Genomic DNA, 25,330 nt, shown 5'->3' with positions numbered 1-25,330 from the left:
CTAGGTATCTAAATGTTTACTAATGAAATGTCTTCATATGCATACAGGTTTTATATAGTGCTGCACAATTTGGACAAAAGTATAGCTATAACGCAGAATCATAAATCAGGCATTAGTGAGAGCAAGAATGGCAGTTGCGTTAAGTGAGTGACGTCAATGTTTGAGTGGTGAAGAAAGCGAGGAGAGACCGCAGTGCACACAGAAAGCAGTGTCGCACATTAAGTACACCTTTGTGTACTTAAATCCCACAATCTTTGCTGTTATGTAATTATGTACAAAGTGACACTACAATAAGATTATTCGTGCAGCCTTAGTTTTATTAGTAGTGTGTGTATCTATGTGTGTCCTTCAGGTTAAAAAAAGCAGTCCTCTGTTATTAACCACTAAAGTTAAGGGTTTTATCCCACTATGTAGCTCAGAGAAGCATATGTTCTTCACAGATGAAGCTTTAGAATACTCTCCCTATCTCTTCCTCTTTTAGCTTTGTTGTCTCTCTCTCACTCTCCTCTCAAAAAAGTACTTTAAAGGTCAGTGTCTCACTGCTAAAGTACTACATTGGTTTCTGCTTTTTTTTATTCATCTTTGTTTGCTTCCGTGTCTCTACTTCTATTTCTTTTCCCCTGCATCACTTTTTTTTTGTGTCACCCTCTCTTCTTTGGGTGTGTGTGTGTGTGTCTTCATTTTTTACTGTGAGATTGTTAGAAGGAAAAATTGCCTCTTCATGTCCAGAATCGGGGGAGATTACACTCAGAAGAGGCAGTGATTGTTTTGAATGAAGTAGTATGGAATGCAATGCAATTGTCTACAATGGCATGAGATTGTTAGGCGTGCATGGAGAGAGTGGACTAGTCAGGAATGACAAGGACTGAATTGGGCTTCTGAAGGATGTAGTGTCTAGTCAAGTACTATGGAACATAACCATTTGTGAGTCAGAATGTTTGTTCTTCATTTGAGAATCAGGCCGATACCTCTGTATTGTCTACTGTTCAAATCCGCAGTGCCGATTTGCAGAGTTTAACGAAAGAGTTGGGACAAAGACAGCTTCTACTGCTCTGAAAACATGACATCACCTTCTCTCCCTCCCTCTCATCTTTCCTGTTTTCTCTTTTTCACATTCCCTGCCCTCCCCTGTCCCTCTTTCATCTCCCTCTCTAACTCTTTCTTTCTTAAACTATGACATCACCTAGTGTGAGGCGTAGTAGCAGTTCTTATGGTGGCCTCTAGGTGGCACCCTTGGCTCATTGGAAGAGCTTAGTTGAAAGACATCTCTGCAATATCAGGATGAGGTCATCCTTCTGAAAAAACTCAGTATTCTCATTCATAGTTTGAAAAGTTGTAACTTTTTTGTCCTTGAAGGCTACACCATGGTCTTATGTGATCATTATTGTTATTACAAATTAAGCAAGCTTTTTGTTTACACTGCATCTAACCTGGAATCAACCATAACATAACAAGACCCTTATTTTATTTATATATTTCTTTTACCTCAAATGTTTATATTCCTGGTGCTTGTCAGTTGAGGTGATTACTGAGCAGCCAGTTTATGTATTCAGTCCATAAAATATGTAAAATAGGAAATGGAAAATATTCAGGCATTCTGAACAATCTGAAGAAAAGAAAATCTGCTTTCTCCCCTGCGTTTTTGTCTTGTTCTGTTTTACTTCAGTGAAAGAACAACCTGTGTCCCTTCTCGTCGTTTTTTTATTGTCTCCACACTGGTTAGACTGCCTGTACATGTTCAGCCTGGCTCGTCCTGAGTTGCTGTTCCTCTGTACAACCAGAGATGGCACTGTCTACCCATGATAGTACACTGATACATATGAACCACGTTTGAGCAGCAGAGCAATGTGCCAAAAAGTGATTTCATAGAAAGGCGTGTATACTGTCATATGGGGGGGTGCAAACACACACACACACACACACACACACACACACACACACACACACACACACACACACACACACCCTTCATGGAAAGTCACACCAGGATATTTTGATTGTTTTTGGCTGCTCTCCTCCCCTCCCAATATCCAGCCTCTGCCAGCTTGCCGCACACACAGCACTTCAGTTATGTTTTTACATACCGGTTAGGCAAAATTACTCCCCAGTACACAATGTCAGCCAAATGAGCCATTCTCAGTTCCTGGTTTGGACGAAAACGGTTAAAGGATATGGGTTTTAGAAGGCGGGTGTGAGCTGTTATGATAAAATGATACGAGGGCTTCATTGATAAGCAAGTATTACAGGTGTTGCTCTAGATAGAAAATGTTGGAGTGTTTTTAGACAATTGACTGCTTCAAATTATGATTTATTTGAAATGCATCTTTAGCTTTCACAGAAAGCTAAATGGATAAGCAGGTATTATGTTTTCACCAATAAAAGCATTTTGTTTCCATTTAAAATAAAGCACTTATTGATGTATGCATGTCACATGGCAGGAAAGAAAACATATTTTTAAATCTGATCTTGAGATACTGTCATGTTACTGGTATAAAGGGTGTAGGACATTTACAGACAATTAATTCTTAGTTTTTCTAATTTTATATACATTTTCCAGGAAATTTGTAATCGACAGTGTTGAGAAATTTAGCCGGAAACGTTGTTGAACTGGGGTGATTTAGCTCAAACTGCATTCGAGTTGCAAGCACTTCTACTGCACTGTGTGATTGTATTACATCATTGTAGAGTATTCTCACTCTGAGTGTGTGTGTGTGTATCTTGCATATGTGCCGTCTCATTCATAAAACGGAGTGTGTGAGGACCTTCTTATTGGATGACTGTGTGCTACGCAAGATTATACGCCGCAATGTTATAGCCAGTGAAAACTTACAATGTTCTCTTTGACTCCACCTCTCATATATACACACATGTTAGCTCAGACATCCAGCTCTCGCACACGTTTGTTCTTCTCACACACAGTTGCAGATGTGGTGGAAATTGATATTGTATAGGGAAAGTGTGTGAGAGATGGCTCAGTTTTTGACAGCCGTCATTCTACAAGATTACAATGATTAGATCGTCTGGTGTGCGTATGCACGTGAGAAAGACACTGTATACTCATTCTGTCTCCCCTATTTTTCCACTGTGTGTGACTTTGCTGATTGGGAGAGGGAAAAGGGTGAAAAAGACTGAAGAGGAAAGCAATGTTGACGAGAGGAGTGGGGAGGGGAGGAGGGTGCTGGGATGAAAGGTACAGCTGAGAGATGCAGATGCACTTGAAGCCAAAATCTGAACCGAAACTACGGTTGGAAAAAGGGAGGCGAACAGGGAGGGCAATATGCTGCCAGGAAAAAAAAATGAACTTGACTGGAAAATGTGGAGAAATGGATAGATGGAAGAATACCTGAGTAGAGAACATGTAAGAGACAAGAGGGGAGTGGTTAAAAAAAGAAAGACAACAGGACAAATGAGGTTAAGCTAATGGAGAATAGTTACCACCAACGGAAGAATCAAGTGACGTATTTGAAAGAAAATAACAGTTACAAACGGAATATACATTGGACTAGAAGTGGAACTAAAATACATTTTTATCACAGCATGTACACTTGAAATGAATATGTTAAATATATTACCCTCATGTTCAGTGCAGACACTTGACAGGTAGACAAGCTGTTAATATGTAAATATGGATATGTAAATAGACAGGCAACATGACGGTTAAAACATTTTTAATATTAAAGTTGTCATTTGGCTAAACAGGTGTCCTTGTGTATGGTGATTTTTTTTTTTATCACAAAAAATAACTACTGAGACATTGTGTTTTATTATCTTACTTAATACTTAGTCACAATTGGCACTGGATATGAATACTATCCATTATAGAGTACACACATCGGTGTTTAAGACTACAATTTTTTATTTAATAAAAAATAAATAAAAAATGTTGGCTTTAACAGAGGAGTCCTGTTAAAATAATAAAGGGGTTTCTCTCTCTCTTTCTCTAACACACACACTAAGGTGCTACAAATAGACCCATGAGTCTAGGCAGTCAAGTGTAACCATTTTGAGGGCGGGAGATTAGAGTGATCCAAAGCCAGGTGTTGGTGATCCTACAAGGTGACCCACGTGTAGGCAGCACCCAGTAACCATTTAGAGGCCATGGAATTAGGGACCCCTGCCATTCGTGCCTTAAGATTCCCTTGAAGGGACTGCAGGAAGTAAACGAGGATTATTCTTCCCTTTCACTCATTTGTCCAAGAAAGGAAACTCTCCTATATTGCTAGTCACACTTCCCATATGTGAGCTTTAAGAGCAAGGAAAGAGAATTCCAGTTGACTGAAAGAGAGACCACTCCATGTTCCTCCAAGAAATAACCAAAAAAAACTGAAAAAATTGATTCTCCAAAGGGTGGTACGGCTTCCCTCAAGAGGAAATAAGCATATTTCCTATTCCCAGCAGAGGCCAGCCATCTCGTCAACTCCCTGTTATCCGAGGAATACCGCCTGCATTCCACAGGGATTGGGAATACCCTGAAGGGATATAATGGGAATATCATAGAGGGGATGTGAGTAATAGGATAAGGCAAGAGCCAAGGGAAAGGCAGGGGGGATGGAGGGGATTGAAGAAGACAGGGACCTAGAAACAAGGAAGATAGTTGGTTCTCAGGAAAAGGAATGAGGGCTGAAGCCAGGTTTTGCTTTGAGCCTTAAATCAAAGAAGAGAGATGACACTTTGTGGCAGCAGAGGTGGCCTGATGGCAAAACATGAACGCTTATGGTCTACATATTGAAAGTTGAAGTCTCCGACCAACATGCTCACACTACGTTGGAGAGGGAGTCATGTTTTCCATCCCCTTCCACATGTTGCATTAGGTGTCATTTACCAAGGCATTTAACTCCCAGCGTCTCAACTTAAGCTGCTCAGTGGGCAACGCGACCTGCCTGTGGATGTGTTAGGGACCTCCCAGTATGTTAGTAGCCAACCCACCCTCCAATGCCCCTGCCAGTTTATATCTATTAATATGAATCAAAATGTTTTCTTGGGAAACTGCGATGCCTAAAAGTTGAGACTTTTTGTTATTAAATTGGATGTGTCCCACTGGCACCAACGTATTCAATCCCATGTACACCATCTTGCTGATTTGAATACTTGCAAGCACACACTGAGGCTAAAATTAGTCCCTAACAAATACACTATTTACTCCTGTTTCAGTAATATTTGCTAAAAAGTAAAATTATATATTTGTGATTAGAAGTTTTTTAAAGCCTCTAGAAATCCGTAGTACACCTAAACAGGTTTTTTTTTTCTTCATGTGGCTTGATTAGACCTCTCAGGACTTTGTGAGAATGTACAGAACAAACATAGCTCCGCTGAACTTCAACCTGACTGGGGATCTTGTGTGCTGGGCCTGTTGTGTGCTGAGATTTGCCTCTTTTGTAAGAACGAAAGCGCCTTGGGTACCATAGACAGATAGAGAAAGACAAAGTATTAAAGACAGAATAATGCATTGTTGGCTTTTGTCTTTTAATGGGATTTGTTGACATTAAGAAAAAACTAACCAAACACAACACTAATCTTATCCGCTTTTTTTGGTTAGGCATGCAACATCATAGTATGGAAATGTCAACTGGTGACTCAGTTTACTGTGAAATATTTTTTATCACCCCTTTAACTTTGAGCTATAAAGTTGCTCGAACATTTTGGTGACGTATATAAGACACAGCAAAACATCAAGTTTATTAGGGGCTTCAGGACAAATTTGAGTTTTATTCACATAATTTCACACTACAAACTGTCCTAATTTAAAAATGTTTTAATCCAATTACATGTCTTAATTTTTTCAGTTGAGTGATGTCAGGGACTCCCTTAGCTTTCCTCTCTTGGAGGACAAACAGTGACTACATTTACATGCTCATAATAGAATTTGGAGGGGGGGATATTCCCGAGTAAGCTTTGAGGCTAATGAAAGTGAGTATTCCACTAATATTCCCATTTTCAGAGTTTACCAGTGGTGGTAGACTTGTTGGACCGTGCAAACATAGCGTCCCTCTTTCATTCCTTCAACCAGCTACTTGATAAGGTTGGCATAGCGATGTGTGTGCATATCCAATGATATGTTGATATAAGTCTTTAATATAAGTCTTTGATATTGTTGAAAGTAGCTGTGATTCTCCTTATCGAGTCTCCATCTTTGCAAACTGTTGGTTTGTGTACAGAAGCTATAGAAACGCATAGAGCTGACCATAAGTCTGCGGTGAAAACCCTGATTGAGACGCATATTCCGAATTCGCTGTTTACATGTCGAAACAATGCCCATAAAACCCGAATAATACCGGAATGTCCCACATATCTTAAACGTAAAATGCTCTATTCCAAAAAGGCCTTATTCAGAATATCCAACAGGAATATGCTGTTTACATGACCTGTATCAATTTTGGAATATTGTCATATTCAAAATAATAGTGGAATATTGGTGTACATGTAAACGTACTGTGTGTAATACTGTGTCGGATTCTTTGACAGTAGAACTAAAAAGACCAAAGCAAGATGATCTGTATCCTTTGACATTTGATAACTCATTGTTGCTTGCTCTGTTTTTGAATCATTAGCTTGTTTCTTTAACATGCCTAAAGAGACATTTTTTTTGTCTCTCTCACTTCTAATTTGTCCTTTGTTTGCCCTGTCATCCCAACCCAACAAGGAAAAAAATGTAATTTTCCTCATGAGGACGAAATGAAAGCTTGAAAGACATTAGTAATTAACGTGGCATGCCAGGCTGTTGGTGTGGGTGGAGTAAGTGTGTGTGACATATGGATAAAAAGCAAAGAGAGTGGAGACCGTTTGAATGACTTTTCAAGGCCCCCTTTGAGGATTTTCTCCCTCCCTCTCTTCCCTTTGGCCCTTTTTGTGTTGTTTTGGAAGATATCCCCTGCTGAGTGTCCAATGTTCAGCCATCAGTGCCATTACTTGCTGACCACACGCTGAAATGGAAAGCAGGGGTGACCTGGTGTGTGTGTGTGTGTGTGTGTGTGTGTGTGTGTTCACATGAGGCCACCTGCTGATGAATGAAAGCACTGGCTAGACAAAGACAGGCACTGGGGAAGACATGCAGGAAATTGTCACAGGTCAAACTTGAACCCTGGACCTCTGCGCCGAGGCATAAACTTCTAAGTATACGTGTGCCTGCTCTACCAACCAAGCCAACCCAGTCACGTGTAAGCGTGTTTGTGTGTTTTATGAAATCATGAGTTTTGTGAGGGCCACCTAAGAATAATTAGGTTAAAGAATTCAGTATATTAATACAGGACATGCTTGGATGTGTGTGCACTTCAGTCCTTGAGTAATGAATCAATTCTAAGTGTGTCTCTGCCTGATCTTGCCTTCATACATATTAATTAATCAGCTATGTGCTAGATTTCCATGTGAGAGCACAGATATTAGAGTGGATTTAAAAGCCGCAGATGATTTGAGCAGTGGGTTTAGTTTGAAAATGAAGTAACTTTGATCACAAAGCAGAAAAAATAACTTGACTGGAAGCATCGGCAGGACCTTGCTTGACCAGAGAGAAATTGTGAATGTATCGAAGTAAGTGTCTGTGATAATTCACAGGTTAGTGAGGTCTAGTCAACGACCTCTTTTCATTCACTCACATTTTCTCACGCCGTTTTTTTGTGCTACTTTCTCTTGCTCTTATTCAACCTTGCCCTCCTCTCATCTTCAGGTTATGTTAGCGGTATAGATCTAACACGGGAAACCTAACAGAGTAAATACAGTTAAAGTTTAGCTGAGGAAGAGATCAATAGCTATGTATTGATAAAGCATTAAGTGTGGCCACTAGTCATTTCCAGGCTGTCTGTGTTGTAAATGAATGCTTTTGGAAGTGTTTGCTCTCTAAAACGAGTCGCTGTGTTTCTTTACATTACTTGGACCAAGCCCCCAGGAATGGTGCTAGGCTGTGTGGATTTAAGTTCATAATAAACTACCAAAAGTGAATTTTATTTTTGTATTGTTACTTTGAATTATTTATTCTGTGCTTCTGTTTCTGTCTCTCTAATTTGCATCCCATACTCAGTAGTTGGATCAAACACAAGCACACAGATACATGCACGTACAGAAGTGTGTGAAGTGTATTGATAATCCGAGGCTTTCCACATGGCAGACAGATGGCTCTTCTAATCTTCCAGACAGACACTGCCTTTTGATATCTGATCTCTCTCTGTGTGTGTGTGTGTGTGTGTGTGTGTGTGTGTGGGTGTGTGGGAGGGAATGAACTCAATACATCTGTCCTCAAAAGGCCTCTGCTGACTGTGTGTGTGTGATCGTTCAGCCTTTTGTGTTTAATTTGTTTTACAGTTGTGGTTTGAATGTGTCTACTCTTGTCTTCATGCGACTGTGGTTGATAGTTGATCAATGGTTGACCAGGACTGTTATGACAAGCCTATATTTCTTTGGTTTTTGGTCACATATCAGTCATGTTTTGGAGATTATAAATGAAATAATGTAATCATATTTATTTTTTTCTTTCCTTGGGAAACCCCCCATGGTTTTGATCTCTGTAGCTAATTTCCCCATTCATGACAAATGTATGAGGGGGGGGATTTTTTGTGACAAAGTCGTTTACCTGCCTCAGCTCCATCCACGGTCTACCTCCAGACGTGGCGTCAGGCACAGCTGGAGCCAACAGAAGCCGGCAACTTTGAGCTTCATTTTGGCTCTTTAAAAAACTGTGGGTGACTTGTTTGGACACGCCTTCTCATTCAATGCGTTTTCTTTATTTTCATGACTATTTACATTGTTTTTGTTAACTAGGATATAAGACATGTTTTCAGTTATTTTACACTTTTTTTGTTAAGTACGTAATTCCACATGTGTTCATTTGTAGTTTTGATGCCTTCAGTGATAATCTACAATGTAAATAGTCATGAAAATAAATGAAACGTTCAAATTACATTCTTTTGATAGCTTTTTGTCACAAGGGTCCACCGAGTCTAAATCCAAGTTTTGCATTGAAGGGGAATGTGTGTCCAAACTTTTGGCCTGTACTGCATGTCGTCAGGGTCGGACTCGGATTAACCGTGAAAAGTTTCAAGCCAAGTGGACCATGTACGCTCAAATTTACAGCATTTTATTCCAAATTCAACATTTCATGCAGATGGGATAGCAATGTGGGTTATTAATAAAAGAAATTCTAACAGCCCCAGGTAATGTCCGATTCACTCAAGATTTGGCATAGATGCTCAAGCCGCTATGCGAAACAACTGTGTTATATTTGGCGCCAATCTGAATAAATGTTGGCCAGATACACAACTTCCTCTTTAAACAGCCCCAGACAGGAAGTTGGTCCTCTATAACTTGCACGTTTTGTTAGCTATCAAAATTCTTTTGATAGTTATATACATACATATAGAGCGTTTCAATCGGGCTCTAAATCAAACACAGCCAATGGACGGGAGGCAGCGCTCCACAAAATAAACAAAATAGTGCAATTGTTGCGACACTTTTGATATATTGCGATAAATATATTGAGTCTGAATATGAATATATTTTGTACCCTTCTGCCTTCCCTTTGCAACAAAGTCATTGTAAAGCCCATGAATTACAATCAGTTGTAGATTTAAGCATCAATTTTAGCTAAACTCAGCAAATGAGTTAAGTGGAACCAAACACCAGGCCTCCGCTGTGATAATGCTGTTTGAGGGACGGCTAATTCACATTGATAAATAAGTGGATTGTATGCAAAGAAAGTTTGTAATTTGGCCAAAATTTAGCTGTTGCAGAAACACTTTTACAATTGTCTTCAAGCCCTGAAAGCAACATCACCCTTGGTTGGTATGTTCACTCTTGGCATTACGTGCACCGGTACATTGCTGTCTGACTATCTGTCAGTGTATTGTAATATGCTGGCAGCATGATTGTCTCAGCTTGATTTAGCTTCTCTGACCTGGTATCTGATTAAAGAGACTCGGATGTGTGTAGGAGCTGGATTAAAATCTAAAAAGACAGTGACAGGACATCAGATAATTCTGATGCCATCTGTTTTCAAGGGAATTTGTTAGTGTGTGTGTGTGAGCGTGTAACCCCCACACCCCTACTCTGTCATTTTCCTCGCCACTTTTTTAGGCTCATTATTTCTACTGCAGATCTTCCTTCCCTTTGTCCTATATCCTAGTTTTTTATCGGAGAATTGGACCCATTATCAACGCTGACTGTGAACAAAAACATCAATTATTTACGATGGAAAACATCATAAATTGTTCCATTTTGTTATGATTTATTAATTAAGAGGAACATTCTCTGGGATTTGGCTTCATGTCCGCCCCACCTAGCTAATATATTCATGCACAGATGCATGAAGGCAGACATGCATGCACACACGTACAAAAGCACAAACCGACTCACACACACAAATGCCATAGGCAGCTTTGTTCTATTAAAACACTTCCAACCGTGCCAAAGAATTAGCCATTACGATTCCTGTTGTAATTTCTCCTTAATCAGATTTTATTAAGTAAAAAAAAAGCAAGCTTTGAAACGGCAAGATCGACAATATGAATTTCTTTTTTATATAAATTTTTAATAAGGCTTAGCAGTTTTGAAATAATATGTACAAAATTACACATTGGAGAGTGAGAGAAGTGAGAAGGTATAGATGACATTATTTTGGTATAACTGTGCAAATCAAACAACTAAAAAGTAAAATAAATTTTTAGGCTTAAGCGGGAAACACAACACACGCTGAAGCACTTCAAATAGCCGCAAAGTGTGGATTTGTGTCTGATGGAACGCCTGGCTGTTCTACCAGCTGCGCATTTCTCTGCATCGGTCACAAAGCGATCCTGTTCCTCTCCACTCTACACAACGTCTTGCTACCCACACCTAGCACACCCCCGCCTTCTGCCTCAGTCTCCCGGCGCTGCAAGGCTTCAGTCGGGATGACAGCTGACAACAGCCCGGTCCGCGGACACATCCACAGTCCGCTCTGGTGCTAAGGACACTAATGGCAGTTAACTGAACCGTAGACAGAGCAGCGGCCATTTGTAACGTTACGCCTCTGTTAGAGTTACGGGCTCCCCATTTCACTTTTAGCCGACTTTATAGTTAGCTAAAATTTACCAGACAAAACGGGAATAAGGCACAAAAATGACTAAGACTAATAGCAATTTGAAGATCCAGTAGCACTGGATCTGGAAGGGAAGGTTAGCTCTGGGAGTTGGAAGGGGTGTGTCGCAATTCTGCGATTTTGGTTTTATTTTACACATCGTTACAACCCTAGTGTGTGTGTGTGTGTGTGTGTCTGTCTGTCTGTCTGTCTGTCTGTCTGCCTGCCTGTCTGTCTGTCTCTCTCTCCATGTGCCTAATTGCGTGTCTCGCTGTAGAAACAGCTGAGAAATCGAGACAGCCAAAATCTCTATATACATGGAGGTTTTATTTTTAAATGTGTTTTATTTTGTAAAGTATCTGGATGTACTGCGGCCTTCCTGTATAAGATTACCTGCCTGACACAACACATTGGTGAAACCATTGCCACAGCTTGTGTGGTCGGACACACTGGATAGCTAGGGCACCAAAATGAAAATAGCTTCTGTGTGTGTCTGCTGTTAGTTGGCATATTAATTTGGTCTTTAGTTTTGTGTTTTTTTAGCATTATGGTGCTAAGCCCCCTGCACATTTCTATATCCTTATACTTCAATGTCTCTGAATATATAATTTCTTAATAAGTGTTGCATTCATGATTCCCACAATTACAAAAGATACGTGGTGTTTTGGTGAACCATATTCAATATGTTTTAAAATGCAGAAGCTCAAAAACAGACCACCCTAATTGATTGGTGTGTATGTAAATGAATTCAAAGGCTGTAAGATAGACTAGCAATTTAACATGTTTTGACCAGAATACCATCAGCAGAACAGTGTCTGTTTTCACCAGCCTACATGCAAACAGCCACATTCCTTTCACTACTCAGTGCAAAGCACATCATCAACAAGCCTGTGTGTGTATATTTGTTGCAGGTTAGAGGCTGTGATTAAGAGCTTTGCAGTGTTCATTTTGAATGTGGTGGCATTGCAGGTAGAGAGATCAGGGCTCTCATTTATAAAACTGTGCGTACCCACATCTGTAAGCAATGTTCCCTTTACAAATCACGGATTACCCACAAGTGTGTGTACACGAATCAGCCTCTGATCCCGCCCTGTACACTCCCATTTTGAACCATAAATTGTCAATGCAAAGCACCTCATGAATGCTGATCAGTATGTTAATGACTCGGGCAGTTGTTCTTTCATTGAGCTGAATCATGATGACTGGTGGGGGGAAAAAGCAAAAAACTTCTCAGACGCTCGGACATTTCATCAAATTGAAGTATTATTTTTGGACTGTTCTCGCACAGTGTAGGGAAACCTGATCTTTATATTACCTGTATTGATAACACTGTCCAAAACGGCAGGCATTACGGCACTCGGGGACAGCTTCGATAGACCAGACCTATAGGATAAGATTTAACAGATCTATATATTCTATCCAAACAAACCTTGGTGATAAAGTTGAAGATTATATGTGCTATTTATATAAAACACTTTAAAAGCTGTCTGCCATTTCCCTCTGGAAATATTTTGGACCTGTATTTGGACTGGGGTGGCACGTTTCTAGTGCGTGTCCCTCTCTACTGGACCCAGTTCCGTCCATAGATCCAAAAGCACTTGTACTTGACTTTAGAGAATTTAATTTTGTTAGTTGAAAGTCTCTTTCTCTCCTGATTGCCAACATGCAGCATTCCGCACGAGGGGGTCACCATCACAGAATTCATATTTACAACAATTTGGGATTATTAACACTTTGCCAAAATCACAGCATCAACAAGTGGTATCCCCTAACCCAAGATACAATTAGAAGACAGAAGTCTAACACGCCTTTCTTCATGCAGCTTTTGTCACAAATAGTATTAAAATTCGGACTGATAACGAGGACATTAAATGTAACGATTGCACGAGAGCTAACGGCTACATTTCCAGACTTTGCCATTTGATGATATATGCACAGTATTAAAGATAGATATTTAGTTATGTGCACTGTGTTCTGCCGTTATCTAATGCTAGGGTATTTGATGCTCTGCTGTATTCAATGCAGTCGAGCCATCTCCTCCTTGTGCGCTCCGTAGCTGACAATGTGGCGGTGAGACAACGCCAATTAAATATTAAGAACTAATTTTTATTCAAGATTTAAGATGGATTTTACAAGATGTTTATGATACAATTATTTCTAATGTGGTGAAACTGCAGGTGGAGGCGTGCGTGTGCGTGCGTGGATGCATGCTTGCGTGTGTATGTGTGTGTGTGCGCGTGCGTGGTTGCGTATAATTTGCCAATTGAACATAGTGGTCCGCTAACAGTGGGTGCATAATGTGTTTACTCCAGGTTTCTTTTCTATATTTAGCCTTTCCCTCTCTTTTTAGGAACAAGCTAGATCAGATTGTGTTTATCTAGCTTTCCTCCTCATACCAATATCTGTTTTTCTACATTTGCTCTTAACGCTTTCAAAGACTGTCAAATACTCTTTGTCTTTCATGGTGAATCTTTCGGATTTATTTTCAACTTTCCGGGTTTTTACTTCGTCAGCTCCTTTCTTTTTTTCTCGTTGGTATCTTTGTGATCTTTTTGATCTCATGTTCAACCTTTCTCTCTTTTTATTTGACTTGCCTCCTTCCTACAATCAAATTGTATCTCTTAAGTCTTTGTCTTTCTCCCTCTGCCTTCATCTTCACACTGATCCTCTAATCAGCAGCCAGCAGTGTCTGGGGTTTACTTTTGAAATTACGTACCATGACTCCCATTTTCCTTGTCTTACCCTCTCGTCTTGCTCCTTTCATCTAATGTCTCAAACACATTTTTTCCTGTTTTCCGTTCCTCTCTTCTATCCTCTGTACCCCCTCGTCTGTGTGATAGTTGTCTGGGGATGGCAACATGGACTGGCTTCAAACCCGCAACATCATAATGACATGTTATGTGCCTCTGCCTGCTAAGCCACCAGGAACCCCCCCCCCAATGTTCTCAGTGTCAGAAAACCTCTCTGCGTCCTCTTTGCATACCATTTGCATATGAACCCCAACTGGCTGTTTTTGGAATGCCAAGAGGCTAAATTCAGTATTTATTACTCGGGCCTTTAACTAGTTTTCACTTCTCTGTTGCATTTGCATCTGATTTGCATGTCCCACAGCTTAGATCTGGGAGTAAGGGGCCAGATGACCTAAATTGTTTCAATTCCACCCAGAAATAAAAAAAGCAGAGGAAGCTCTAATTATTACTATTAATCATATTAGGGCGCTTAACATGTGGAGCGTAAATATGCGAAAGGGTTATTAGCTGCAATACCAAGCTTAGGCAACTTCCTCTTAATGCAAAAAGCTTTAGCGTGGAGACAATACAACAGTCTGTGTGTCGCGGGAAGTATTCATCAAAAGGCCTTTTTTTGTTTTGTAGGTTCTCTATTTTAGGGTAAACCACTTCTGTAGTGAGAACTTTACAGGCCTAATGAATCATAGAAACTAATTAGCATTGCATTGGCCATTAACAGTTAATAAGAAATTGGATGGACTAAGTGGGGCTATGCTGACTTATTGCACACTACACTGATCTAATCCAGTGTGTGTTTCCCATTCATAGGTTCTACTTGTTTATCCAATCCAGGCTGGTAGTAGCACGCTGCTTGTAGCGTTGTAGCTTCCAGTTGGATTAACTGTATTGTTAAACCATAAAACCACCACGCACACACCTCTGTGAAAAAGCCCTGAGCATCATCTATCAGAGTCTGGTTGTTCACCCTCCAAAGCTGAACTTTATAATAAGTTAACTGGAGCTAACCGGAGCTAATTGCTAACCAAGCCTGTTTCCTTCCTTCGTCTCTGTGCCGTACCCATTACCTGTATTTATAGACTCGAGCCCATATAAAACATTTATCAAGTTGGCTGTGAAAGTTGTAAACTACAATGCAGAGAAGAGTTTTTCTGAATGACAGATGAACAATAATTAACTTTGGGTATCCTTAGTGTAACATTAATATGATTCAACAGGAGTTAATTTATTATAACATTTAGGCTAACTTTCTGTATGGATCATAATATGGTTTTAGGATTGTTAATACATTTGGCTCTGGGTAATCAGGTATTTTATCTGCTGAACCATAACATTGATGACAGACAAACCAGATTTAATTGACAAAGAACATACACTACACTTAATCTGTATCTTCTATTCAATTTTGTTTATTTAAATAGTAATTTCTTCCTATATTATCTGTTAATATTTCATTCAGTTTGACCTGTTTATTACTAAACCCAGCCATAACACACTGCAGATTCACATCATGTGCCTCCCACCACCACAAGTACATTGTCAACCTGTGGGAAACACTATCATCAACACTATCATTAGCACATGCAGTACATCTGGGAGTTCCATACCTATCATCCTGTCAAACATGTAGGTTGGTGCTCTCAACTGGTCTTTTTTTTCTTCTTCCTGTTCATAAACAAACTGCTCAAACTGTTAATGAACAGGGTGCCATTGGTGAGGGGTTGTTAAAGAGGCATAAGCCCCTTTTTAGACATTCTTCCCTTTACATCAATATATGTGTACAGAGAGAGATCATCACATCTTCTACTGATTTCTACAAATATTTTATTATCTCTTATTTATTTCGCAATATTAAAAATATCCAGTTCCAACTTTGAAAATTCCCGTAATTTTTTAACCCTACTCACGTGAGCGTGCAGGTCATTCTGTAAAGTTGCAGTCATGTTAATGTAAAAGTCACTTATGTCTGAATGACAAAATGCCATGACTTTACCAGATAGGTGAAGCCAACAATGTTGTGTATTCTATGTCTGAAAAGGACTTAATGTGGAGCCTTTTCACATGACAAACCAAGGAAAGTCCTGCACAGTAACTGAGATAGTGCTAAGAATAAGTAATAAGTATTGTCTATGGGCTAATACTTTAAAAAATTGTCGGTTTTATGAGGGACCTCCAGTTTCAATAGCAGACCAAGGACTGAACTCTACATTATCCCTGGCAAAATAAAGATGGCAAGCATTAAATATAACCAGTTTTAAGTCATTAAGTGAATATGTGAACCTACACTACACTGAAGTTTAAGCGGAAACCTTCCAACACTTCCAGCTTATGAGACTTTTCTTCATCCCAAGTGCTTTTATTTTAGCAATATTACATGAGAGGTTTTGATATAAGTCCTTACTCGCCAACGTTTGTGAGCATCACTGAAGTCAACACACACTAAATGTTATAATCAAACTGTATTCATATTGTGGAGCATTTCACACATTCACACTTTGTAGAGATTGTGTTATTTTCTTAATAAATACCACACACATAAACACAAAGCTGCTTTGCCAGCTCAATCTTTCAACTAAGATATCTGCTGATGACAAAATTAGCTCCTGTATGTCTGCAAAATTCACATGTAGCAGCTACTAACAGCGCAGCGTTGAAGGCACAGCTGATGTGATCCAAACTTTACTAGTAACAGTTAACTCCAGAGCGTGAATCACGTCATCTAAATTAGTTGGGGAGCTTATGTGGCTTCCACTGTGGTTCATAATTTATTTTTTATCAATACAAATCTTTCAAAAACAGTCAATGGCTCAAATGGCTCTGGGTGTGCTGGTTTGAGCACATTCTAAATGTCAAGTGGACCAATAAGAATGCTTGGTCAAATCTACTTGTTAATAATCATGTATAATCAGTGTTCAATGTACTGAATGTCTGAACTTGGACCTAAACTGGTGGCCTATGTGTATATGACAATTAAGCAGACAGCACAGCATTATTGAAGATTATTGTGTGAATCGTATTATATCTAAGCGTGAGAACCTTTGTACAGTTTACCTTAGTGAGTGTCATTGCCAAAAAAGGACGACCATTAGTGTTGCTTGGGTATCGTAATTTCTTTAATGATCACAGACCCCAGGTCCTCTCAGCTACCGCCACCACTTTTATTAAGGTAAAGCTCCATCTGCCATCAGTTCACTTTTATTGGTCTTATTTGTTCCCAGGACAGGTGAGCTTTTACATACAGGTGGTTCCTACCTTTCTTTATCTCTCTTTCAGGTGGCATGAGGGAGAAAGGGAACACACACACACACAGACACAGACGGGATGCCCCAGAGTCTGCCAACACATTCTTTTGTGGACACAGCAAATTGATGCATGTTCTCCCGTAGTCTATTTTTAAACTTAAAATGTAACATGTAAACACACTCACTCACGCACAGAGGGGTACATACTTATTGAAAACAAACTGCCATCTCCTAAGGCAAACAGCATATATAATCACATTTGTAATGTAAGAGAAAAAGTGGGTCAATATTTGCCTAGTCTGTTACTGTTGTGAAATGGGGAACTGACTGTGGTTACCATGGTGCGCATTATTTTAACAGTTGGCATTGAGGCACTGAAAGACAGACACACACACACACACACACACACACACACACACACACACACACACACACACACACACACACACACACACACACACACACACACACTTGGAGTGAGAGAATGAGGTTTGCAAAATAACACTTTATTTGGATTGTAAGGTCAGTGAAGGGTTATTATATAGGCAAAACACATATGTTTTCACATAGTTAAGTTTCTAATGTCAGAGGGAGGATGATAATCAAGGATTTGTTATCCTGAAGGACATTTCCTAATACCCTGAGCTAAATAATGAATGAACACGACAATACTGCCAGCACTTTTTTAGTAAATAGATTGAAGCTGGTAAACAACTTGACAAAGTTGGTATATAACGCGAAAACAGACCCGTTTCAAACCAGTTACTTGGTTGTTTGTAAAAGTGCAGAACATTTTACAAAAAACTGCCATTTAGAAAAAGAAATTATTTTATTAATGTCACAGCATTAGTCCTATTTATTAACCCAACGAAATATTCTTCCTTTAGAGCAGAGAGCTGAACGATAAACTTTAAGTGGGTCTGTTACTGTAACTGTACACTTTTAGTTTGGCCTGCTTCCTCTATCCCTAACCAGAGTAAATGCTAACTTCACATGTGGACAGTCAAATCTTGCTAATAATGAGAAGGCAATTACACTGGCCTCCATCTACAAGGTGAAAGAGTCTGCTATGTTTCACTCCGAGGTATGTGGTAAAAGTGAAATCATTGGCATATTACTCTGTCAGTCAGTAACCTTCCATCCCCTTCTTTCTCCCAGACACACTGACTTTTGTGCCCTTGACTCTAATAATCCCTCTCTCGCTGTGTGAAATATCTTTTCAAGCCTGCGCTGATGATCATAATGGTTTTCTGTCTGAGCTGCAGACTAGTGATTGGCCCCAATTACTGCATGAACCTGAGGCTTCAAATCATCCTATCTATACAAGGTGAGACGTGTAATGGCAAAAATGTATTTAGGCCTGGTTTCCATCCCCTGCCTGTATGCACCTCAATAAATCACACTTAATGCACTTTTAAAATCACACGGAATCCACTGCCAGATGTTTATTATTACTTTCCTCTGATGTACATTATTTCCATATACAAGCCATATGTGCCCTACAAAGCACTCTTTTCTTCTTAAGAAGTGATTGCTTTGAAGCTTAATAGCTCAAAATGTATTTATTTCTCCCGTGTCCTGCCCCCTTTACTTACGGAACTGCTGCCGATCTCTGGTTTTGACAATATATTGATGACCACTTCTAGTATAGATCATAAACACTGGTCCGTTGGTAGAAAGTGCTTTAATGTTGCTCAGTGTAGGCAGATATGTAATTGGCTGTTTGTATTGCCAGTTTAGTAGGTGTATCCCCTATTTTTAGTCTAAAAGAGGGTCCCTTGTCTGGCGTCTCTGTGATCAGATGAAAGAGAGACCGATTGACTCCAGCCTCTTGCCCTGTAGAAGCGAACCTCTGCCACCCAAATTAGCAGTTGGCTTGTCTCAGAGCATTCATCATTCCTGCTCCACTTTCAGCTGAGCTCGCCTGCTATTTTTCACTGAGATACCCCCACTTACTCTTCTAATGCTCAGCCTCTTCTTTGCGCGTCCTTGTTGTTTTGTTCTCTTTCTGTCTGTTCCTCTGCATTTTCATCATTTTCTTCCATGCTCCTCCTTTCCTATTCTTTCCTCAAACTCAGCCCCTGCCTCCAACTCCCTACCTCCTTTTCTCAATCTCTTCTGTCTTTTGAAACGTTTTGTACTTCAAATACTGCTCCACCTCCATCTCTCTTAACTTCTTTCTCTGGATTCCATCCCTCCCTCTTAGTCCTCCATCCATCTCTCTCCTTGCCTCTTTCTGTTGGTCTGACTCTTCCTCAGTAACACTAATGGACTCTATAGTTATGACCAGAGAAAAATCCCAAGTGAATAGATGTTTCTAAGATGTTGTCAAACTGTTGGCGTGAGTGCTGTGGTGAGCCCCTGCTGTGCCTAACTTTTGTGAGCTGAGCATCTTTGCTTAAACCATTAATGTAATCTTTCTCAGAAAACATTGAACTAGATAGATTTAAATAGCCTGGGGTCTGGTTTATTTCTGCTGCTGCCTGTCTGCAATTTTTCTTTCCTAATTATGTAGGTTGTAGTTTGTAATGAACCCCTGCTTCTTTTTTTCTTTTCTTTTTTTTACCTACGACAAAAACGTAAACGAGTTTGTAGTAATACAGTGAAAACGAGCGGATAATCTTCAAAAATAACATCCTCTGCCCTGCCTGCCTAGGTGCATAACATCAGGTCTGATGACTCTCCCAACCCACCTGTATGTCACCAGGAAGAATACAAAAAGAACAGCAGGAGGATCATCAATGGGGACAATTACTGTACCAATCCTGTAGTAGAGTGTCTAAGGCAACCAGTTCCATTTTTGTATTGGTATTGCTCTGTAGTTGCATCAGAAGAATAACTGCAGATGAGGATGGAAGATGTGGCTGTGCTTGGGTTTTTCTGTTTGTGTAGTATTTTGGCTTTGTTCTACATGTTTTTTTGTAACTGGATATTCACGTTACTTATGTTTAGTGCTGCTCCATCTATTAATCTGGGAATATGTTTTTAAATTACAGTTTAATCTATGAAATGGGGAAAAAGGGAAAACGTATCCATCTCAACTACTACAATTACAATAATCAGGAAATTCTCACATTGGAGAAGCTACTACTGATAAATCAACTAATCATGTCAGCTCTAATTATGTTCATGTGCTTGTCACTTTATGCAATATGAGTTTGTAATGTAGCCAGTTGAATTGTACTAATGTCATAACTTACTTTAGGGGTGTGTGTGTGTGTGTGTGTGTGTGTGTGTCCGCCTGTGTGTGCGTGTTCCTGTGTGTAGCCAGCGTCCTTCTATTGACAGTTGATTGCGTTATCATCCGCGGCTAAGTGGTTGCTCACCCTGTAAGACAGACAGACAGACAGACAGACCAACTGCCAAAACCCCAAGGCCCCTCTGCGTATGCATGTCATAGTGTTTGTGTGTATGTGACTGTGTTCCTGTGTGAGTGCTCACTTGTAAAATGTGATTGGAGGTGAAACTCGTAAGTCCTCTAAGGCCCATTCACAATTTGCCACGTCAGTGATGCAAACGTACAGAAGCACACACACACATACATGCACGAGACAAAGCTTTACACAAACACACAAGTGTTCTGCCAAACACACACTAAATGCAATCAAACTATATATATATATATATATATATATATATATATACATACACACACACACACACACACACACACACACACACACACACACACACTGCATTAAAATCTGTAACTGCAGTCACCACTTGGCACAATCCAGGGAAGAGACAACAATATATGAACCTAATTGGAGTTTCTTTTCTTGGTGATTTTTGGTGGCCGTTTTCAAATGCACCAATGTGATTTTAAAGAAACAAGACAAGTAAAGTGACCGGCCGAGAGGAGAATGATTAATCACATTCTCCCAATTATGTTCCAGCTAACTTGTTCCTTTTATATTGCTTTTGAATAAAAATAAAACGAGAAAACATTGTCGTTACTTAATAAAAAAAAAATATATATAACTGTAACCGTTTGAGACATATTGGCAGCCTACTGTAAAGATGGTCATCCAAAACATTTTATTTTGATTCCCAATAACTGATGTTAAATTATAAAGTTACAAAAAAAATTCCATCCCTAAAAAACATTGATCGTTTGTGAAGCTGCTGCTGTTAGGTTTAACTTGTCACTGAGTTTGAGACGGACAGTAATCCTTATCATTGTCAGTCTGACAAAGCAGGGAGGAGTTTGGTTAGGTCCGTTATGTCCTAGAAAATCTCACTTTCCTGACAGGTTTGAGGTCTTAGTATAGGACTTGATTGTGATGCACAACACTGGTGAGTGGATCACCGCCCCACCCTGCCTTCCAGTCCACCTGTCCAAGCCAGTCAGCCTGGCATCCAGCTGTTAAGTCAGCCAATCAGCCAATAAGGCCAGACAGGCCTCGTTAGCTCAGTCAAGTGTATCCATTCACCCCAAAGCCACCCCTTTGCCCCAGCATGCTTGCCCCTATAAACCACAACTGCACTGTATCCCAAGGTCAGCATGTCCTGTGGGTTATTGTGTGTGTGTGTGTGTTTGTGTGTGTGTGTGTGTGTGTGTGTGTGTGTGTGAGTAGGATGGGGAATGGGGGGGGCAGTAGATAAGTAAAGATGTGTTTGAGATGGAGGGTGGAATGGATGGAGGCAAGAAGACAGAAATAACGAGGTGTGTGTGTGTTTGTGTGTGTGTGTGTGTGTGTGTGTGTGGGTGTGGGAGGGGTGTCTGGGGGGGTATGGAATGGGGTGGAAAGTGGGTCATGGTATGGTCTGTGTGAAGCACCAGGAGCATCATATTGACCCCAAGGGCTTGCTGTCTTCCTCGACACACACAGACACACACACACACACACACACACACACATATCCAAAGTTCTCTGCCTTTGCCCTCATATGTCATCCACCAGGGCTGATGATCAGAGGGAAATCGGAGACTGCATAGGTCTGTGTTTTTGGTCTAGGAGATCTGCACATCTCAATTGCTCAGATACTTTGTTTTAGTTTAAGTAGTCTGGGGAAATGACAGAATGGAGTGGAGCCCAACAGTATGAGAAATGTAATCCAAATTTGATTGAGAATCACTGTACTGCAGCAAGTACAACAACCATTTCCAATCAGTCTTGTTGCTTTTCTGTACAGTTAACTATGCTTGTATAGCTTAACTCTTCCTGCTCATCTCCACTAGGGACAGATATACACAGTGTATGTATAGCGGTCAAAGGAATGTCAGAGGAAGTTAGCCAACTTGTTAAGGTACGTCTGTCTGAAATGGAAAAGGATAGTCTACTGTAGCCTCAGTGATTGCAGTGAAAGTGGGGTTATATATGATATATCTATCAATGAGAGAGAATTAAAAGAGCCTGCATGAAGATCTGACTGCAGTAACCTTCATTGAACTGCCTGAAAAACCCAAGCAGGATGCTGGATCAGTGAAACCTAAAAATGTTAAGTACTCTCTTGGCAGGGAGCAAACAAATCTGTCTACAGAGTAATCACAATGGGAGCACCATAGTACTAGAAAGCAAGATTGCTGTTTAATTTTAGATTGCTATCACATCAAAACAAGTCTTTAATTATTTAGATCATAGTGCAAACTAATGAGCGTAATGTGTTACTGTAAGACTTAAACCAATCTGCTATTTATAGAACAGTTTTTGCACATAGAGACGTATGACACTGTAATTGTCGAAATAACATATTTTTGAATTCACTGCAACTAATTAGGTTTGACAGTAAAACAATCAATTATCGATGCTTTCATTTAGGCGCCTAATGCAAAATTGCATTACAAGTAGACACATTTTATTGTTCTTGTAAATTCAGTCAGAGAAATTGTTGTCTGTCATTTTCTGCAAATCAAATGGATGCATTATGGGAGGAGGTGATTGCTTTTGGAAAGACTAACACTTTCACCTTAAAATCCATCCAGCACACAAGAATACTTTTAAGTATTTCGATGGTTGCATAGGATCATCTAAGGACACTGTCATTTTACTATGGAGTGGGGAAAATGAAAAAGAAAATAACAGAAAAGTCTAGACTAGACTAAATGTGTTCATACACAACCTTTTTTTTTTTCAATGACAAGACGATGACAAGACTGCACCAATGTCCAAAAACACTAAGACTAAATTAACATGCAATGTTCTTGACAATCGTCTCTATTTTTTCATCATGAGACAGAACTAGTGCAGTGCCCATTTGGAGTGTGTGCCTGTTCCAAACAGGCAAATTGCTTGGTTCCCAGTATTTTTCCCCCTACTAAGCGTGGCTCTATCAGGCTCAGGTGTGGCTCATCTAGAGATTCGGCGGGTCCCCTTTTTTTTCATCTTGCCGTCACACATCCAGGTAGTGATGTGGGGTGGGGTGGGGGAGGGAGGAAGCTCGGTTCAGCCTGCTGCAGAAGCCGCTACAGCGCGTAGTGATGTGCTCCGGCCTCAAGCAAGGAAAGGAGTGCTGGCGAAGCTGCTCTTAACCAGCTTGCAGAGCGGCTGGAGAAATGTATGCAACTGCTGGGAACAAAACAACATGCTGTAGAGCCCAGGAGCCCTGGCGCTTATCTAACATCACTGTGTATGATTGTATTTGCGTGAAGGAAGAAGCTCGGTATAAAACCAGACACGCTTTACCATAGGTGCATTCAACAAAAATGTACAAAAATGTATTTTGTTATGTATTTATGACATTTAACTAATATTTGAGATGTGTGAAACATTTTTCGACTGAATTGTTTATCAGAAATCACAGAAATAACTTATTTAAAAAAAGACTAAAATGTTTTGACCCAAACTTGACTAAGATACCTCAGTTCCCTTTTGACTAAAACTAAAGTGACGAGACTTTTAGTCGACTGAAACAATATGTATGACTAGTAAATGGGAATGACTAAATATGACTAAAACTATCATGGCCATTTGGCACAAGACTAAATTAAAAATAGGTGACAAAATTAACACCATTTTATTGGCATTAAAAGGTCAATAGTAGGTTTCTTTTATATTATTACTAATTTTTTTATTCATTAATGGGCTGTAGCTTGCTCCACTACTCTACTGAATGTAGTGCATATTATTATAACACTGCTTATAGTCAGTGATTTAATATGGATACAGTCATGGCTAGATCTAACTTTTATGTTGCATGCAGCTTAAAGTAGCAGTATAAGGTGGAATGTTTTTCTAAAAAGATTTGCTTCCCACTTCTTTGTTCCACTACCCAAAATGATAGGGTATGTGTCTCACTTTTACTTTGACGGTCTAGTACATCAAAGAATGAAACTTAAGAGGTCAGATATTTAGGTGCGTGTGTGTCCGTGCGTGCGTGTGTTTCCGTGCGCGCGTGCGCCGTGGTGATGCCCCATTGTGTGTGACACGGACAGCTTTGTGATTTAAAGTCGTTCCTTTCTCCCCTCTTCATTTCTACATTCCCGTTTTTGGTTCGTCCATTCTCATTTATTCTGTTCAGAGTCATGGGGGGGTGGGCGGTAGGTTGAGACGGACACCCAGGTCATCAGTACAATGTTGGACTAACTCAGATAGACAAACGCCCATGCTCAGATTTACACCTGCAAGTGTCCCATTCACATAACCGGCATGCCTTTGGAAACTCTTGCAGACACAGGGTCACATTGCCTACTGGAGTTTAACCTCTTGTGGGGTCAGTGGCATGACCGTGCCACATACATATTTAGATTCTGTATCCACTAATGTTGTTTTCTGTTGAAACACACACATTCCAGGGGAGTCAAAGAAACATAATACACCGTTCTCCTGTTTTGCAGCATTAATATCCTTGAAAAACAGCTATTTGTTTTTACTCTCTTTGGCTTGGCATGTGCAAACTACTGCACCTCAACTTCCTCTTCCGTTAAGAGATATTGTTCTTCTGTAATCTTGTCAATGTCGCAACGGACAAAAGAAAACTCAGTTTTTTATTCAAGCAGTCCTAGTTACCTTGGGCGTAAACGCCTGATTTAAGTTCTTGGTAAGCATGGATTCAAGAGTGCAAACCTTTCTAAATTGTTGATTTTGAGACCCGCCGGAATCAAAAACATGCTGCCGGGCCGTAGTTGGAGGATATGCTTTTAAAATGATGAATCAATAAAAATTACACATCAAGACTTCTGCATCCACGGTAGTACTCCAAATGGACTTTAAAAGCTTTATATTGTCACTGTTACATGATGTATCCTACTCTGTTGACATGTTGCACTATGTTCCACGTGTGCAATGGATATACACTCACCGGCCACTTTATTAGGTACACCTGTCCAACTGCTCGTTAACACTTAATTTCTAAGCAGCCAA

General features: G+C 40.0%; 1 protein-coding gene across 2 annotated transcripts in view; it reads left to right on the top strand.

Moving 5' to 3' along the window:
- cdkal1 (CDK5 regulatory subunit associated protein 1-like 1) overlaps positions 1-25,330 on the top strand; it is a 224,615-nt gene that overhangs the window by 5,806 nt on the left and 193,479 nt on the right. The window contains exon 1 of one of the 2 annotated variants that reach the window (XM_034873931.1): positions 12,082-12,243. The exons of the other annotated variant lie outside the window; for it this stretch is intronic. Coding sequence (XP_034729822.1) covers positions 12,234-12,243 — 10 coding nt within the window. The 5' untranslated portion in view covers positions 12,082-12,233. Of the gene's footprint in view, positions 1-12,081; positions 12,244-25,330 lie in introns of those variants that run through there. 2 annotated transcript variants of the gene reach the window in all.

The sequence above is a fragment of the Etheostoma cragini genome, chromosome 6 (assembly GCF_013103735.1).
Source record: "Etheostoma cragini isolate CJK2018 chromosome 6, CSU_Ecrag_1.0, whole genome shotgun sequence".
Taxonomy (NCBI): Eukaryota; Metazoa; Chordata; class Actinopteri; order Perciformes; family Percidae; genus Etheostoma; species Etheostoma cragini.
This window is presented reverse-complemented; position numbering and strand designations above follow the sequence as displayed.